At 37.6% G+C, this 19,130-nt stretch overlaps 1 protein-coding gene across 2 annotated transcripts in view; it reads left to right on the forward strand.

Annotated features, from left to right (window-relative positions):
- Rap1 (RAS oncogene family member Rap1) overlaps positions 1–19,130 on the forward strand; it is an 89,716-nt gene extending 70,586 nt beyond the window's left edge. Inside the window, exons 3-5 of one of the 2 annotated variants that reach the window (XM_017898803.1) lie at positions 14,659–14,939; positions 16,334–16,615; positions 18,351–19,130. In XM_017898803.1, coding sequence (XP_017754292.1) covers positions 14,757–14,939; positions 16,334–16,615; positions 18,351–18,440 — 555 coding nt within the window. In that variant the 5' untranslated portion in view covers positions 14,659–14,756 and the 3' untranslated portion in view covers positions 18,441–19,130. The remainder of the gene's footprint in view (positions 1–14,658; positions 14,940–16,333; positions 16,616–18,350) is intronic. The other variant, XM_017898802.1, reaches the window with a different exon arrangement.

Consider the following 19,130-nt stretch of genomic DNA (forward strand, 5'->3'; position numbering starts at 1 on the left):
TGTGTATATATATATATATATATATATGTATATATGTGTGTATATGTATTCTCTAATGTAAGGGTTGATATAAATGAAACACTAAATTCATTGAGTCATAATATCTATGTAAATGTACAGTAGTATACGTAGATAATCGTATTAGGAATTATGTGATGAAATAAATAAGTATATGTAATTACATCCCTGTTTTAGTAATAATTAATTATTAATTAATTTCGTTAAAAGTTTCCTGTATATATAAAAGCAAAAAATTCGTAATCCGCCATTTTGTTAAATATACTAATTCAAGTATACTAATTTTAGTATTGGTATTTTATTCTATTTGTCTTTGTATTCGTTTTTTATATATGAATGAAGATTATTTGAGCTCATATACATGTGTATATATGTGTATATATATATTCTCTAATATAAGGGTTGATATAAATGAAATACTAAATTCATTGAGTCGTAATATCTATGTAAATGTATAGTAGTATACGTAAATAATAATATTAGTAATTATTTGGTGAAGCAAATAGGTATATGTAATCACCCCTATTTTAGTAATAATTAATTATTAATTAATTTCGTTAAAAGTTTCCTGTATATATAAAAACAAAAAATTAGTAATCTGCCATTTTGTCAGGCATATTAATTCTAGTGTTAATTACTTGTAATTACTCGTGCTATAGTATCGTGTAAAAATATTGAAACATAAATTACGAGCGAATTTTAAGTCACCTAAAATAGGTTTAAAAAATGTATGTAGCTTAATAGGCTTGACTATAGTCCAAGAGGGACTAGCGGGTCCACCCTTGAGTTAATTGAGTTAATCTCGTAATTCAGTCGAGGCATTTGGGGTCCATGGAAGATGCAGTGAATCAGAGTTTAATGTTGTGGCTTGGAATGTGGTTCCTGTGTTGTGTGATTTAGCGTAGTTGAGTTAAGTGTGAGTTAGTAGTCGATGTTGTGGCTTAGCGATTTGATGTTGTAACTTGATACCGCGAGGTGTACGGTTTCGGTGTTGTGGTTAAGTGTCGTGAGTCGATGTAACTTGATATTGAGTCTGGAGGTTCGAGGTAATGTGTCAGAACTTGGTGTCGCTGCTCGGTGTTCTGTTTGGATTGAAGTAGCTTAGTATAACGCAGTTGCATAAGTTTTCAGTGTACTAACTCAATGTTGAAATCTGCTGCCGTGAGTTGCACTCATTCCAGAGAAGTATGTGCACATCGTAGTTAAGTGTTTTAGTTAAAATATTTGCTGAAACTTAATGTAAATTTTGAATATTATAATTCAGTCTTATAGTCGTGACTTAATTTTAATTTAAGTACTCACTGTAGTGTATCGGTGAATTACAAATTTATCATTGCAATTCACTATTATAAGTCGGTAGAATTAAATATCGAAGTTCAATATTACAGTTTTAGGTTTTGAGTTAATATTTTAATTAACTCACTGTGAGTATGTTACGACTTAACTTTGTTTCTTGTTACTGTAATTTTGTAGTAGAATTACGAGATTATAAATCAAATTGTAATTACTGATTTGTAATGACACTTTAACTCAATAGTAGAATTAATAGTTGAAACTTAATATTACAGTTCCAGATTACGAATCAATGTATTTATTTTCTTACTCAACGTTGAAACTCACTTCAACTTAATCGTGCATTATTGCAATTTGATATTGCAACTCAACATTAGAATGCAGAGTCGCGGCCCAAATTGCAAGCCTAATTTAAAATTTAATACACTTAGAAGCACGTAATTAACTTAATGTTACTGTCCGTTAACTCAACAATCCTCTCACCCTCTTCCCTCTTCTCGCCCTCGTATCTCACTTTCCACACCTTGTTATCACACGACAACACCACGCTACCACTTTCTCCACTCAATTAGCGTCCATGGGCCATCATTTCGACCTAACTCACGCGACATCCCGGTCGCGTTAACTCGTGAAAATTAAGCGCCTGTGGTGTGATCGATCTTTCAATTTTCACCGGGGAAAAAAGCCACTGTTTTCCAGCGAGTACAGTAGAACTCTACACTCTGTGATGTAGCGAGGCTCTAAATTGAAAAATCAAGTAATGGTTCCAATCCATCTAGTGACAGCCAGGGCCGTATGCACGGTTCTACGTTTCCCAAATTTTTTACTCGGAAAAAAAGACCGTATTTCGTGAATCCATCGATTCAACAGTTTATTTACACGATAATTTTCCATGGTTAATCATAACCTACAGTAAATCCCCTAAGATGTAATTTTCATTTTTAAATTTTATCTGAAAAAATAAATAAATACAGTTCGCGAATTCAGCGATTCAATAATTTATTTATACGATAATTTTGCATGTTCAACCATGACCTACAGCGAATAAGCAAAGGTAGAATTTTCATTTAAAAGAGGTTGGCTCAAGGGAAGAGCGAAGTACAATGAAGTTAGCTGCTATTTCTCTTCGAGCAGATACTTCGCTGCAAATTTCCGTCTTTTTTTAAAGTTTCTTCGATATTCTTAATTTCCTCGTAGAATTCCCATTGGCTGGTGGAAAATATTCCTCGACTTATCTCTGCAACGAGATACGTACAAAAGGAGACCAAAATATCAAGAATATAGATCCAAAGTTCCGTCGTTGCTTTGGTCTCTCTTTTATTCGTATTTTCTTGCAAGAATGGTTCGAAAGATATCGTTCTTTGTCGAATGAAACTTTTGCCTTTTGCTTCCCTGGATGATCTCCATCTCTGGCTCGCGGAAATTTATGCATCTCCAGGTGAAAAATTATTTTCTTAATGCTGGAGATTATACTTAAGTATGACACACACAGATAAGAATAATTAAAGAGATATAAAAACGAATGGAAAAATGTATATAAACGCCAAAATCAACTTGGTCAAAAGCAACTACGTGTTTTCAGTAATTACTTAGATAAAGAGTATGAAATTAGTTATTTTGGGTCGTTTGCTAGCTCTAGTCAGTGTTTAAAATAGTGATATATTTTGGAAGATGAGAATCTTTGAGATGGTGAGAAATATGGTGACTGATGCTCTGTAAATTGTTTCTAAACGAATATTTGTGAAAATAGATCGGAGGAAATGGGAAATTAGAAATTAGAAAATTAGAAAGCTAAACTAAATTCGAATCTTGTGAAACCTGAACTTTATATAAGAATTAAAATTTTTCAATAAAAACTGCAGGAACTACTTACGTATTAACACCACAAATAGGTACATTCGTGTAACACAAATAGATAACAATAATTGAAATATTATAAAAATCAGAAAAATATTACGTTTCCAATAATTAAAAAAATAAAAAGTTTATGAAAAATTGGCATATTAACTAATTAACTATTCTCTAGTATCGTTATTAGTCCTAATTGAAACGGTGTAAAAATAGAAATAAAAATCGGAGAATAATTCGATATATAGGACAAACGCTTATTGGAGTTACGAGCCGTGGTGGCGCTAGTGAGTTACGCGTCAAATCGTCTTAAAACCATCTAGTCGCTTGCTCGCGAAAGTGCCAATAAATCACTATCGCAATCTCTGAATTTACATCCTATAAACTACCCTAATCTATCCCTCGAATATTCCTCCGCCATCTAAAATTCTTATTCACTCTTTTCCAACAAAAAGCACCAAAATTTCCATTATTTTCCATTCTTTGTTCCCGGAAATGGATGCTCGATTGACTACTCGATAGCGTCCAGTCGACAGCGTCATTTTTGTCACTCGACTCTGATGAACCCTGATCAACCTTCATCGCCTCTAATTAAACGCATCAGTGTCAAGATGTCCGCCGGAGGCAATTGCGGCCTTTAAATGCACAGGCACGCGACGTCGAAGTTTCTCTCGTCCGAAGTGGAAAAGAGCTAGAAGAAGATGGAGATCTCGTAATGCGCCATTTTGCGCATAATTTATCGCCCTTTTCCCCGAGGACCGTCCACGGTGGAGATTAAAAATCTTGCTGCTTCGCGAGAAATTCTGAAACGAAGGAAAAACTGATTAAGCTGCGAGTTTAATTAATTCGTTAAGCGAAGTGATATGCGATTCGGTTGATCGATGATCGAGCTTGCGAGAGGATCGGTAACCGTGGGAACTGATTATCGACGATCTTTTAATTAACATCCCCGACACCACGTGGCCCGCTCTAAATTTTAATGGGCTGGGACATTAGTTTAATTAATTCCTTTGTTTCCCGGTTATCGCGTAAATTTTCTGCAACCCTTTCATTAGCCACGTTTGTTTGCCGGAAGAGAGCGGCATTTTCAATGCTGTTCTACGTGTTTCGGCGTCTGAAGCCTTCGCCAGGGCCGGATCAAAGCGGGGCCCTAATTAGATGTTAATTTGAAACGCGAGTGATGATCGTCGCGGTGATAGGATTGGTTATGCGAGGCAAAATACTCACACCCCGTTTCCTGTTTAATACCGATTCAACTTCCTGTTTTATGATCCATTTTAATGCCCCGAGCTGTATAAATATCGCGGGCAATCTTCATGAGCTCGGATTCTGTGGAGTATAATTATAATTACGCTAATTACAGTTTCGATTACAATTGACCTTTGATCGTGGTCGAAATTGAATTTTGCTCGTGGCCAAATTGGAAGAATCATTGATAATTCGGTAGAGTAATCGTGTACATGTACAAAAGTAACTAAAGGTAATAAAATGTAAATTATTACTCGTATGTATACGTAAGAAAAACGTGATCATATGTACATGTCAAAGAAAAATAATTTTTTAAAAAACTAAAATACTATGAAAGCAGATAATTCATTGTTGATAAACCAACGACTTGGAATTCAGAGAATAATATTTCTCTTGTAATTTAATTTGTAAAATGAATTCCCCAAAATAGTAAATTTCAAAAATTTAATTGGACTGTCAACGAGGGTCTGTTTATCTTCGAATTTCTTTCATAAAGGGGTAACAAAGAATAATAAATGAATAAGTAAATATCACAAGTTGGGAGTACATTGTAATTTCGCTAAGATTCTGTGCAAAGGATGGATTCTTGCTCGCAAAGGCCTGGAATCAATTTCGAAAAATGTGATCCTTGGTCGAGCAACAAAGGCGCAGAGACGTCAAAGTCGACGTTTTAATTGTCTCGGCTGGAAATTCGGCCGCGGGGGTGGTTTCTGAATTAGGTCACGGGTCGAACGTCCTCTGCGGACCTGTATGCGGATACCGATATATTTTTCCCGACGGGGGGAAAGTTTTTTGGACGCCGGCCAAAGGGGTGGCTCGATCCCATCGACTTGTTGCTGATGCACGACTCCGATCCAATTAGGGAACGATTGCACGAGTCACGCGATTTCGACTTCCTTCTCTGATTTTCTCTGATTTTGGAACCTTTCCCAAAAAGCGGCTACGAAATAGCTTCCTTCAGATTTTAGGTTAAATTGATTATTTTATTGAAAAGAATGTTAAGAGCGATATCAAATTTTAGGTTAGGTTGGAACTGGATCGAGGTTAAGTTGATGAAGAGTTTAGTATAGTTGGATTAATTTATTTAAAAAATGTGAGCAGTCCTTATTGCGAACTAAAATTGTAGGTTAGGTTGGCACTGAATCGATATTTTAGTTTAGTTTGACTATGCTATTTTAAAAATGTGACGAATCTTTATTGCAGAATAAGATTTTAGGTTAAGTTGGAATTGAATTGAGAGTGAGTTAGATTTTAGGTTAGGTTGGCACTGAATCGAGGAAGATTTTAATTTGCACCAAATTGACGAGGATTTTAATTTAATTTGGCTGTTCTATTTAAAGAACGAAGACTCCTTATTCTGACATAAAATTTTAGGTTATGTTGCAATCGAATTCAGGTCAAGTCGATGGAAATTCATTTCGAATTTCAGTTTAAGTTAAACCCAGATGAATTGATTTTCCCGTTAGAAGAAAATAAGGAAGATATTTAAAAATAGTTTCAAGACTACATTCAAATTGAGGTTATGTCAAGATGGCGTGTTTTCTACAGAAAATATAGGGTGTCAAATAAATCTTGGAAGTAAATTCCCCTCATTTGTAGTCATACAAACGTTCCAAAAATAATCCAATAGTCGTTAACTGAAATTATGATCAATCTTAATGATATAATTTGCCAAAATTATAATTCAGTCTTGCCAACATTGAAACCACTTTCAATCCTTCGAACATGAATTTTCAATTTGAAGCTTCTTTATGTACCTAATACCCCATTCTTCCACGTTAATCCGAATTATTAACAATCAACCCTAATGAACCCCAATGAACCCTAACCGTGGAAGAATCCGAACCACCCCCGGAAAACTCGACGGATCCATCGATCTCTGCGCAAACCTAACCTCTCAGCGGCTGAAACGCGAAAACAGGGCCTTCAGATCGAAGGAACTTAGCGATTCATGAGGGAAGGCTGCTTCGACGACACCTTTTTCAGCAAAACGCGTATCTCGCGACTCTCTTTACATCGCTCATCCCGTATATTAACTCCGAACGAAACAGGGTTAATTGCAGTCCGCGAGCCATCAAGTATACAGTCATGAAATTCTTGACCTGCATGCATAAAATCGCTTTGATCAGGAATTCGAAGAAGCTGGACATCCCGGTCGCTGTGTTAGGAGCTTCCGGCCGGTTGCTTCTCTTGCTTCCCTTGCCCCCTTCTCGCCCCCCGTTGCTCGTCGTCCGAAACTCGGGATTATTCGTTCGCTATCCGAATTGTTTGGGTATTGTTCCGGTATCTATGGTATTCGGCAGATCCGGCTGCAATATTTTGAATTCGGCTTTTTATTTCGCTTTTTCGACGTCAGGCTTTGTCTCGCTCGGATTTTATCACCGTTCGAAACGTCAGTCGGACGCTTTTCTATGGGGTTTCATTTTCTTTCGAATCGAGGAATTAAGTGTGCACATAGGTCGAAATATTCATTGATATTCGCTGATTTTTTCGTCCCATTGTGTCGATTCGATATTTTAATTTTAATCGGAGTTTACGAATATTTTAATATTTTGATTAGGGTATAATTGGAATTATGAGAGTGCCCTTTCATTGTTCTATAATTTTATTTCCCATCGAGGAATTTTTTGGTATTTTGGGTTAACTCGTGTCGAAATATTCGCTGATTTTTGTTATCGTATCGTCAATCGAGTGTTCTAATTTTATTGAGAATTGAGGATGAGTCTTTTTTGGCAATGTTTCCATTTTATTTTGAATCGAGGAAAATTGCGATGTTTTAACTCTCTGCACTCGAGTGGCGACACCCAGTCGCCGTTTAATCGGATTCTGAAAATCTGATAATATTAATTAATATATCAAATTTAAAATTACTCAACGATGCGTAGAATATCGTAATAAAATAATTCTCCATCTTAATTTCTATACGATTTCTTATATTTTTTTAAAATATCGTCTTATCTTACATTATGGTACAAAGTCTTTAATTTACCATTTTTCTGTAACGAAAAAATTTCCCCCTAATCAAAGGATTAATTTAAATATAATTAAAAATATCGAATGATTTTTTAATCACGTCGAATATTTTAATTTTAGAATATAATATTCTATAATACTATATTATATTCTAATCTTTTTCTAATATTCGAATTTTATAATACAATAATACTTAGAATATTCTAATTTTATTTAGACTTGACGAATATTTTAATAATTCGAGTTTATACATGGAATTCGGATTTAAATTATAAAATAAGAATATTTTTTCGCATCGATTTTAATTTTATTTCGAACCCACGAATATTCCAATGCTCCGATCTTCGTTTTAATTTTAATACTTCTCCGATGTTTGGATTTAATCACCAGCAGAATATTATTCCAACCCCCGAATTTAATTACACCCCGGGCTGCCCGATCTTCCAAAACTCACTGCGGTTTTATCCCACTCGAAATACTCTACCAATGTTCCTTTCTTATTTCAAGAATATTCCGTATTCGAATTCTATTCCGATATTTCAATCAGGCCACCCTCGCGGCCACGCGAGATCCGCCATTAGCACCCCATCTGCGCCCTCTGCATCCCCTTTAAATGCCAGCACATGCTGGAACAGCGTCGTTCAAGGTACACCAGCCAAAATTACCTAGGAAACCGGTTCGAATATTAAGTTACTCCGGCAGCCTCTCCGACCACCCCTTTTCCATCATCCCCGTCACCCTTCCGGCTGACTCGAAGATCCGAGAATAGAGCAGGAGAATCGAAGGCATCCTTGGAAATGGAATCGTTGAACTTGTAGAAGCTTCTTCCACGGAAGGGGGCAACTGCCGACACTTGATGTCCAACTATCACCCCCTACACCATAGACACACCATGCCTGCAAACGCTGAACCCCTCTCCAAACGCTGCGTGTTTTCGCTGTGTAGGGTCGGTTTAACTGAAAACACGCTTGCATTTTCTACGTTTTCGCCGTTCCTCTCACGTTATAACGCGGAAAATATTTGTGTGTGTGTGCGTGTGTGCGTGTGCGCGTAGCAGTCGTTAGCGCGCAAATAGGGGTAAAACGCGGGATTTCTGGGAGAAGGGGTGGCGTATCCTATGGGATAGATTAATGACGGGGTAAGGCTCTGACGTGTGACCAGTTCGTTTCCAGTGGACCTTCTGGATGGACGTGTGTTTTATTTCCACCTATGATGGAGGTTCCTGTGGAGTTTTGTTGGATGTTGCGGCGGGTAGCACGGGATTAGAATATTCTAATTTTATTTAGACTTGACGAATATTTTAATAATTCGAGTTTATACATGGAATTCGGATTTAAATTATAAAATAAGAATATTTTTTCGCATCGATTTTAATTTTATTTCGAACCCACGAATATTCCAATGCTCCGATCTTCGTTTTAATTTTAATACTTCTCCGATGTTTGGATTTAATCACCAGCAGAATATTATTCCAACCCCCGAATTTAATTACACCCCGGGCTGCCCGATCTTCCAAAACTCACTGCGGTTTTATCCCACTCGAAATACTCTACCAATGTTCCTTTCTTATTTCAAGAATATTCCGTATTCGAATTCTATTCCGATATTTCAATCAGGCCACCCTCGCGGCCACGCGAGATCCGCCATTAGCACCCCATCTGCGCCCTCTGCATCCCCTTTAAATGCCAGCACATGCTGGAACAGCGTCGTTCAAGGTACACCAGCCAAAATTACCTAGGAAACCGGTTCGAATATTAAGTTACTCCGGCAGCCTCTCCGACCACCCCTTTTCCATCATCCCCGTCACCCTTCCGGCTGACTCGAAGATCCGAGAATAGAGCAGGAGAATCGAAGGCATCCTTGGAAATGGAATCGTTGAACTTGTAGAAGCTTCTTCCACGGAAGGGGGCAACTGCCGACACTTGATGTCCAACTATCACCCCCTACACCATAGACACACCATGCCTGCAAACGCTGAACCCCTCTCCAAACGCTGCGTGTTTTCGCTGTGTAGGGTCGGTTTAACTGAAAACACGCTTGCATTTTCTACGTTTTCGCCGTTCCTCTCACGTTATAACGCGGAAAATATTTGTGTGTGTGTGCGTGTGTGCGTGTGCGCGTAGCAGTCGTTAGCGCGCAAATAGGGGTAAAACGCGGGATTTCTGGGAGAAGGGGTGGCGTATCCTATGGGATAGATTAATGACGGGGTAAGGCTCTGACGTGTGACCAGTTCGTTTCCAGTGGACCTTCTGGATGGACGTGTGTTTTATTTCCACCTATGATGGAGGTTCCTGTGGAGTTTTGTTGGATGTTGCGGCGGGTAGCACGGGGAGGGCACTTGGGGTAGGACGAACGAGAGTTTTGGGAGAGAGACTAGTTGGATTTGGGAATTTGATATGCTTTTAAATAGGTGGGGGAGTTTTACTTGGTGAAAGTGTTTGGGTCTCTGGAAGATTCGGGAATTGGTCGTTTTGGGTAGATCAAATACAACTTGTATATTATTTGTTAAAAATAAAATTCTTGGACATGATAAATAATAGATTAAAATCTTAGGGAAAAAGGATTCTCGAAAAATATGAATTAACAAAGTCCTATGTAGTTTAATAAATATTGAACAATATTTCCAATTATGTAATATTTTAAATTATATAATATTAAAATTATGCATCCTGTATGTCCTCAAAAATATTGCAAATTATATCGTAAAATATGAATTAACAAAATCTTACATAGTTTGGTAAACATTGTACAATGTTTCTAATTATGTAACATTTATTTTATATATTTTTTAAAAAATATTGACTCGGCCAACTAAATCCTGTCAATTCTAATTTTTGATCAACATTTCAAATATAATTCGTGTAATATTATACGCATTTGCAAAAATATTGCAAAAATATTACAAAAATGTTTTCACGTTTGTTAGTAACTTTTGAGTACATGGATAAAATTATAGTTTCGATGGTTGGTAAGCAGAAGAATGTGAATCGATGGAGCGTAACGTAAGATTCTCTTGAAGCCGAGATGCTGTTCGCGGAGCTCGTAGTATCTTGAAAGAGACGCGGGTAGCGTAAGCGGGTCCCATTCATAAACCTAAAATCAATGACGGATTGGTAGAAAGAAATTCGTGGCCTCGGATTGGACGCGTGCGGTCGCCATGATGGCACCGCCGGCCAATCCCCGCGTTCGCCTCGTTTTCCACAGCTCGTGTACTCGTGGCCGACTCTCTCTCTCCATTTCTCCTTTCCTCGGCTTCTTTGTCTCTCCTCTCTCCCTTTGTTCTATCTCCTTCACTCTCTTCTTTCACCCCCCACCTCCTGTTTTGGTATTTTATGAATTTTTTTTTTTTTACTTAAAGAGGTCCCTTAATTCTTTCTCCCTATGATTTCCCCTAGATTTTATCTCTGGTACCTTCGTAGACGTTTCCCCTATTCTCTTTGTTACATTTCATCGAATCTTATCGAATTTCTATTCAGCTTTCTCTGTGATCCATTTTCGATTCTTCCGTTCCTTTTTTCTCGTTATTATCCCTTGCAGGTTCCTTCTTTTATCATTGTATCTTTGATACATCGTTAAGCTACACTGTACTAGACTCACAAGTCCTCTCAGCCTCTTCATTCCTAACTAGATCTTAATTGGGTGTTAATACATCTCGTTGACATTAATTATGATTACTACAGGGTGTAATTAATATCGCGTATTTCTTCGTTTTTCGTGTGCTTCGGGTTTGAAGTATATTTATTAAAATATATAAGTAATAAAGTAAGAGAACCAGAAGCAAACCTAACCTAAAACTAACCCAAACCTCGTATATGATTCACATCGTAGTAAATTGGTACCTAACCTAGGTCTCGTCTGAAATTGTCCAAAATATCGAATATGATTCAAAAGTACATACAAAATCCACACCTAACCTAACCTGTCTCATATAAACAAATCCCAAGTCTAATCTAAATAATTAAAATTAAATGTATTGTAATTCAAACCTAATCCAAAGTTCGCACATAATGACGGGAATTTAATCGACGTTTAACCAGGGTCTGAACCTAACCTAAAATAAACGTGGAATGTGATTCACGCTACAGAGAGTCGACACCGTTTCCACAAGAATTGGTTCAACGAAAAATCCCCTTTCTCTAAGACGGTGCATAAAACGCGTTCCAATTCTCATTATGACGAGTCCCGGTGCCGCAATCCGACGAGTTTGTCTAGTTTTTAAGACAAATGGCGCATTGCGTGCACCAGGCAGGCGCAGTGCGCTAGTTAAACGGCGAACCGAAGAAACTTCGAAAGCGGACAGCCCCGACGTGTGAATTCCAACTGTGAATCTCTTCGATCCAAGCATGCAAAACGCCTCGAACCACGTGATCCTCCAACCTCGATCGATGATTCCCTAACTCGTTTTAGGTTAACGAATTAATTCTCGCCAGTCCCATTGACCAATCGCTCGACTCGAAGCGATCGTCCGTCCAACGATCGTCGCCGCGGTCCATCGATATCTACGTAGCGTGACATTCAATGGCCGACGCGTAACGGTTAGCGGGCGGATTATGGCGGGAGATTTGAACCGCTGGAAGGCGAAAATTGAAAATACGCGGTGTTATCGAAAATCGACAAGTAGTAAATTAAAAAATAAACACTTTTCTCACTCTGGCTTACCAGGCGTAGTATTTCCCAAGCTTTTATCGTTATTCTCCGTTTTTTAACCGCACGGTTTTAAACGAATGCCAGCCGATGCAGCTGGTTCTTTTAATCCACTTTTTTAATCCCAGCGGGAAAGTGCTGTGTGTATTTTTATGTACTTTTTACGGGCCACTGAGTTAAAAGAAAGGATAAGTAAGGAACGAAATGAAAGCACTAAAAAAACAGAAGCTTGTAAAATATTTCTATTCTATTTTCTCTTTATTTCTTTTTTAATTTTTTCCCTTTTTTTTCATTATGGGAAAAAACGTTCTTATTAGGACGAATGAGGAACAATCGGGGAGATTCTTATTAACCCTCTGCACTGCAATAACGAGTCTAACTCGTCGCGAGTTCCTTATATCAAATCTCACGATTATAAATCTACATTTATCACGCGACCATAATTATGTTCGATATACTAGAAGAAGCACAAAATTAAACCTCAATGGGTCGAATTTTTGTCTTAAATTGTCCAAGATAGTTCCCTTGGTTTCTATCTGCTGACAATTTACAATTAGCAAGTTAAGCATTTGCCAACTATCATTATTATCATTATTGGTTATCTCAGAGACATTATACAATTAACCTTTTGCACTCGAGAGGCGCCTTTCAGTCGCCATTTGATAAAATTTCGAAGCTCGATATTAATTAATATATGAAATTTAAAATAACGTAGCAGTGTGCGAGGTATCGAAATATAAATAATTCTCCGTATTAATTATTATACGATTTCTTATTTATTTATTATTATTTATAAATAATATCATTTATCATCTATGCTCAAAAATATCAGTCTTATAGCAGAGGAGTTTTCAACTCGTACCCTTCTTTGGCCGAAAAATCCTCGAGCGCAGAGGGTTAAGACATATACGCCATCTTGCGAGAAAACTAAAAAGTTATTTAATAAAATGTCGATATATTGGCACGTGATCTAAAAGTTAGAGGGGTCTATAGAAGCTTAAGTTTATGGTGAATAAAATAGACGTATAGCGATTAACTAAACCACTCATTCTAAAATCCTCCTTCGACGTATAATTTTTAATAATTATTGCGGGGGGTTAATCTCGCGGGAGGGGGAGAATTAATGCCAAGTGATTTACAATAACTATTAGCGTGACGTAGGAAGGGGAAACCGGAAATGCGACGTTATATTGTTCCGTGGCTCTATGAAAAAGTGGGTGAACCCTCGGGCAGGCCATCCTTCATTTACAAACAAAGGTCCAGGAAAAAGTTTTCGAAGCGAAGACAATAGGAGTGTGGAAAAAGCACGCGGCGCGCTCGATCCTCCTTTTCACCCTTTTCTCCTGTCTCTGCCCGTCTTCCTCTTTTTCCTATCATCCGTCATGAATGAAATTTCCTAATTTCATCTCTGCGAGATCTTACGTTCCGTGTACATAGAACAACACGTACAGTTCGTGTTGAGAATTTTAGGGGGCCGTTGATATTAGTTGCACCGTGGGTTACATTTCACGGGTATTACCCTCCTTCCCATATTTTTAATTTGATAATTCGTCATTATGTTCTAAAAATAATGGAAATTTTAATTACCCATTTCAAAATTACCCAAAAATTACCGGACGATGATGGAATTAAAATAATTCTCAATTTGTACACACTTTTCTATGTACCGTTTCAAAAACATCGTCCACTTCAGAGCAGAATGTCCTCGAATTACTATCTTCGAGGGAACATCTCGGAAACCGGAAGACTCAATTTTTGACCGATTTTTAGTTTTAATTAAAACGCGATCAGAGGTCGTAAATAAAAATCCCCAAGCTTCAGTTCTTCCGGTTTTACATTGCTAATAAAAAAATTTCATCACTATAAAACGTTTTATGCCGGTTTAAAAAAGGGATAAACAACCATTGCTGCCAAGCATCTGACGCTGCCTGGCAAAAATACACTTCGAATGCCTGGAAGAAGCTGGAGAACGTTTAAAAATTAATCTACTTCGGAAATCTTGAGAAAATTAAGAAAATACTTAAAAATATAGCAAAAGTTAAAAGAGGATCACAAAGTGTAAGGAAATCTTGGAAAATTGAGAGGTACACAAATTTAATGAAATTAAAAAAACATTAAAATGTTGTATAATTAAATTTGATCAAATTAAAAGGGTAGACAAATTTTAGAATATTGAAAGATTAAAGAGTACAATAATTCGAAAGACATTGAGAAATTTAGGAACATTAGAACCCCTTGGAGAGAGTAAAAATTAACCCACTACAGAAATCTTGAGAAAATTAAGAGAATCCTTAAAAATATAGCAAATTTTAAAAGAGGATCACAAAGTATAAGGAAACCTTGGAAAATTGATACACAAATTTTATAAAATTAAAGACACATTAAAATCCTGTATAATTAAAATTTGGTCAAATTAAAAAGGTAGACAAATTTTAGAACATTGAAAGATTAAAGAGTACAATAATTCGAAAGACATTGAGAAATTTAGGAACATTAGAATCCCTTGGAGTGAGGAAAATGGAAGGAAAAGGGGGATGAATGAATAGGAGAAAATAGAAATATGGCGGAAAAGAGGGAAAGAAAAATTTGTAAGCATAAAAGAGAAAGGAAGTAAAAGTGAGCTTTTGTCATCAGCAGGTCTGCTCTAACTGAAAGCAAAGAGGAGCAAAACGTGGCGGATTCGGTGACCCCTCGGCTGTGACCAGAGGCGCACAGGGAATTAGGGCAAGGAAATGCGTGAATATAAAATAGTGGTGTTGGGCAGTGGAGGTGTAGGCAAGTCCGCCCTCACTGTCCAGTTCGTGCAAGGAATCTTCGTGGAGAAGTACGATCCGACGATCGAGGACAGCTACCGCAAACAGGTCGAGGTCGACGGTCAACAATGTATGTTAGAAATCCTAGACACAGCCGGAACGGTGAGTTTTTCTCCACCTATCTTTTCTCTCCCATTATTCCACACGACAAATTGAAAAATTATTCCACCACAAATTTCGACTAATTTCTCAAACGCTTCCCCTCGTTAGCATAAATCCATCGAGTATTTCGTGAACACAAGGTTTCGTGATTTCTGTAATTGATCTGGTATAATCAATTTTTCTAAAACTGGATAATATCAGGTGAAGTAAAAAGAAATACATTATTTTTGCATTCAATTTCATGCAAAATATAAAAATTATATTTTACTATAAATATAGTAAAATATAGTAAATATAAAATATATAGTAAAGTATAAAAATTATATCTTACTTACTACCTTGTGAAAATATTAGGTAAAGTAAAAAGATCCATTATTTTGAAATTGAATGCAAAAATAATGGATTTATTTTTACTTCGCCTAATACTATTCTGTTTTACAAAAATTGATTTGTATTTCTTTTTATAAACACAAATACTGAAATATTCAGCTGGTGGCCAACACTGTTAACTTACTTCGTCTTTCATTATATTAGGTGTAGTAAATAAAATATAATTTTCCTGCGTGTGAAAAATCGCCTAACCGATTGGACCCAAGTCATCGTACTGTAATTTAACACAGATCAATTGCCAAGGAATCAAGGAGCCATTCCGATATAATCCCAGTTAATTACGGGCCGCCATATTAGAATAAATTTTTCAAATATTTTTCATCGTTAACATAAACCTATCGTTGCATAAGAAATCAAGTATCACAAGGTTTTGTGATTTCTGTAATTGATCTGGTGTAACCAATTTTTGTAAAACGGAGTAATATTTTCACAAGGTAGTAAGTAAAATATAATTTTCCCGAGTGTGAAAAGTCACCTAACCGATTGGACCCAAGCCACCATACTGTAATTTAACACAGATCAATTGCCAAGGAATCAAGGAACCAATCCTATCTACCCCCTGTTAATTATCGGACGCCATATTGGAATAAATTTTTCAATATTTTTCATAAGAAATCAAGTATCGCAAAGATTCGTGATTGCTGTAATTGATCTGCTATAATCAATTTCATTGATAGGAATGATGAGTTACATTTAGAATATTCTCACGTGAAACGTATTTGCGAAACGGAATAATATTTGCACAACGTAGCAAGTAAAGTAAGATTTTCCTAAACGATATTGACACGGTGTGAAAAATCACCGAACCGATTGGACCCAAGTTATCGTATTGTAATTTAACACAGATCAATTACCAAGCAATCTAGCGTAACGTTAATTTGCCAAACGAGACGAGTTTGTTGGAAAAAAGACTATAAATCGGAAGCATAATTGAGCAGCCATAGTGCATCCCTTAGTCAGAGACAAAGGGGTCATAAATTAACGGAGTCCTTTCCTTTCCGCAGGAACAATTCACAGCCATGAGGGACCTTTACATGAAAAACGGCCAGGGATTTGTATTAGTGTACTCGATAACGGCGCAGTCGACGTTCAACGACCTGCAGGACCTCAGGGAGCAGATCCTGCGGGTAAAGGACACAGATGACGTGCCGATGGTGCTGGTGGGCAACAAGTGCGACTTGGAGGACGAGAGGGTAGTGGGCAAAGACCAGGGCGTCAACCTTGCCCGGCAATTTAACTGCGCGTTCATGGAGACCTCTGCCAAAGCCAAAATTAATGTTAATGATGTGAGTAGTAGGTGGCCGTCCTCTGCGCCAGCCCCTTTGCCACTTGTCCCATGGGTGTTATTGGAGGAAATGGCTGACTCGTGGATTGTCCATTGTTTCTTGAGAGGTGGAACTCGGTGCTGGCAGAAGTGGAAGATTTAGAGTAGCATTGAAGATCATAGAGGAAGAATGAAGGGCTTTTAATACGTTCCCTGCCTGAAAAGGAGTCTAGTGGCTTGGTGGTGGCCTGTTCTTGATGAGCTAGAAACAGGAGATTCCAGTCCAAATGGGACACAGAGTTGTATTGGAATATTGTAATCTCTTTGCTTGTCCAGTGGAACCTCACGATGTCCCATGTGGCATGGAACGTGTTAATGCTGTAGATTGGAATGAGACATAGCTGAGTAGAACATGTACAGTGCATGCTAAAGCTGTGCAGAGGTCTAAAAGAAGGAAAAAATGGCTGCGCTGTTACAAAATAACAGTAGTTGCTCGAGCAGAGGCCATTGTTGGTTTTTAATTAGCGCTATGTGTGGGAGTTCAAGACCGTTACGAAGGCTGAGATATTCTAATTGAATGTGGGAATGTAATCGCTTAAGTGTGGGAGTATGATTCGCACGTCGCTCTTCTCCAGTTTGTACGAAGTGACTTGCAGTTTACCATCTTTAAAGAGGCAGGAAATATAGAAGGGAAAGAAAATAAAGGTCACGAGAACCATTCGAATGCACGCCTATTTCCATTACCCTGATTAATTTCTTCTGATCTCTTGAAAAATCACTCTATGTCTGCCTCTATGCGGACACTCGTTAAGTCAGTTCATTGGAATACTGTTTCAGCAGTTACAAGAAATTATTTCAAAGTTATCCCGTCGTATAAAAGTCTAAAACGCGGACATTTAACGACTACAATGATTATTTTTCTCGGGACATGTCTCCCTTCGTTTCCCCGTGAAAGGCCTGTCTCTGTCGAGACAGGTTTCTAAAGATTTCACGGTGAACTGTACTTCAGGCAGTTCTGAATAACTTCTCCTCCCCTGAGGATTCATCTCTGGTTTGCTGTGTTTGATTACTTTTGTTATTTCGTTGCTCCGGAACTGCAATTCAGTTGTATAATTGAAGGCGCCCGTTCTCCTGGCTTCTGCCTGAATTTGAGATGCATTGTGTGTGGTTTTGTTTGTTGTATGAAAGCGCGAATGACTGATTAGTTGGCAAGGATAAACAATTTGCTCAAGGGTTAATTAAACTCCCATGGATTATTTGGAAATAAATTTTTATTTACATTCATTATCAACTTGGGTAGAGAATTTCTTTCCATGGACTTCCATGCTGAAACGCATCTGAAGCATCTTTATTTTAATCTGCTACCAATTACACTTAAACTTCTGGTTAATAAGAATAAAGTTCTTCTGTGGGAATAGCTAAATTTTTGTACTATCACAGCTAAAATGGTTCTATCCCATTAGCACGTTTGTAAAGCAAGAATACAAATACTTTCTATGAAATAATTCCTCTACGTAAACTCCATCTGTACATATCCATGTGTAGCTTCTGAGTTTGTCCCCCGAGGTGCATGAAACCTTGACCTGTTAGAGTTGCTGTGCTGATTCTTTCATTGAATCTTGAACCTAGTCATCCCATCATTTTCACTGATGAAATCTTTGAAGATAATCCCTGTGGCTAGACCAAGAGATGAAATTTTATTGCTCTTATAGCTCTCACAAATCCCTCCACCAATAAAAACCCTATTCCTGTTGCAGATCTTCTACGACCTGGTGCGACAAATCAACAAAAAGTCGCCAGAGAAGAAGATGAAGCAGAAAAAGAAATCGCTGTGCCTACTTCTGTAAGGTAGATCTAGCAGAAGCCCGTACTCTCCTGCATGAATAAATTCACAAAAACAAAAAAGCAAAAAAAAGGGGGAAAATCAAGCAACACCAACCAGCAACAGATCCGGATTCAACCAGCGGATGATAATACAGAGGTTCAGGCGATCACGAAGAAAACTAAACCTAGTTGACAAGGAGGGGGCTGACGGTGTCACAAATAAATAGACGAAGAGGGGCAAGACACGGGGAACACGCAAGGAGTCGTTAGAACACCGAGAAGGAGAAGAGAAAGTAATAGGAAGAAGGTGACAACGAGAGACAGGGGCGAGAGAGTGTGAGAGAGGGAGAGAAAGTTAAGAAGAAGGTTGGAGAGAATAAAACAGAGAGAGAAAGAGGGGGGGATGAAAACAGCGAGTAAAAAATTTAAAAAAGAATTAAAAAAAAAAAAAAACTAATAATGTTGTATATACGTTGGTCCCGGGGTGGTTCGTGTGCACGCGCAAAATACAGAGGCGCACAAAAAGTTTTTAGTGTTAACGAGACCCCGTGGCGTCGGTTATCATTGTAGTAGGAGTTTTGCATTAAAGAAAAAACAAGAGGAGGAAGAGGAGAAGATGGCAGGAAGAAGAATAAGTGGGGATAAAGAAAAAGATATGATTAATTAATGATAATATATAGATATATATGTATATATATATGAAAATATTTAAA

The sequence above is a fragment of the Eufriesea mexicana genome, unplaced genomic scaffold (assembly GCF_001483705.2).
Source record: "Eufriesea mexicana isolate 0111107269 unplaced genomic scaffold, ASM148370v2 scaffold752, whole genome shotgun sequence".
NCBI lineage: Eukaryota > Metazoa > Arthropoda > Insecta > Hymenoptera > Apidae > Eufriesea > Eufriesea mexicana.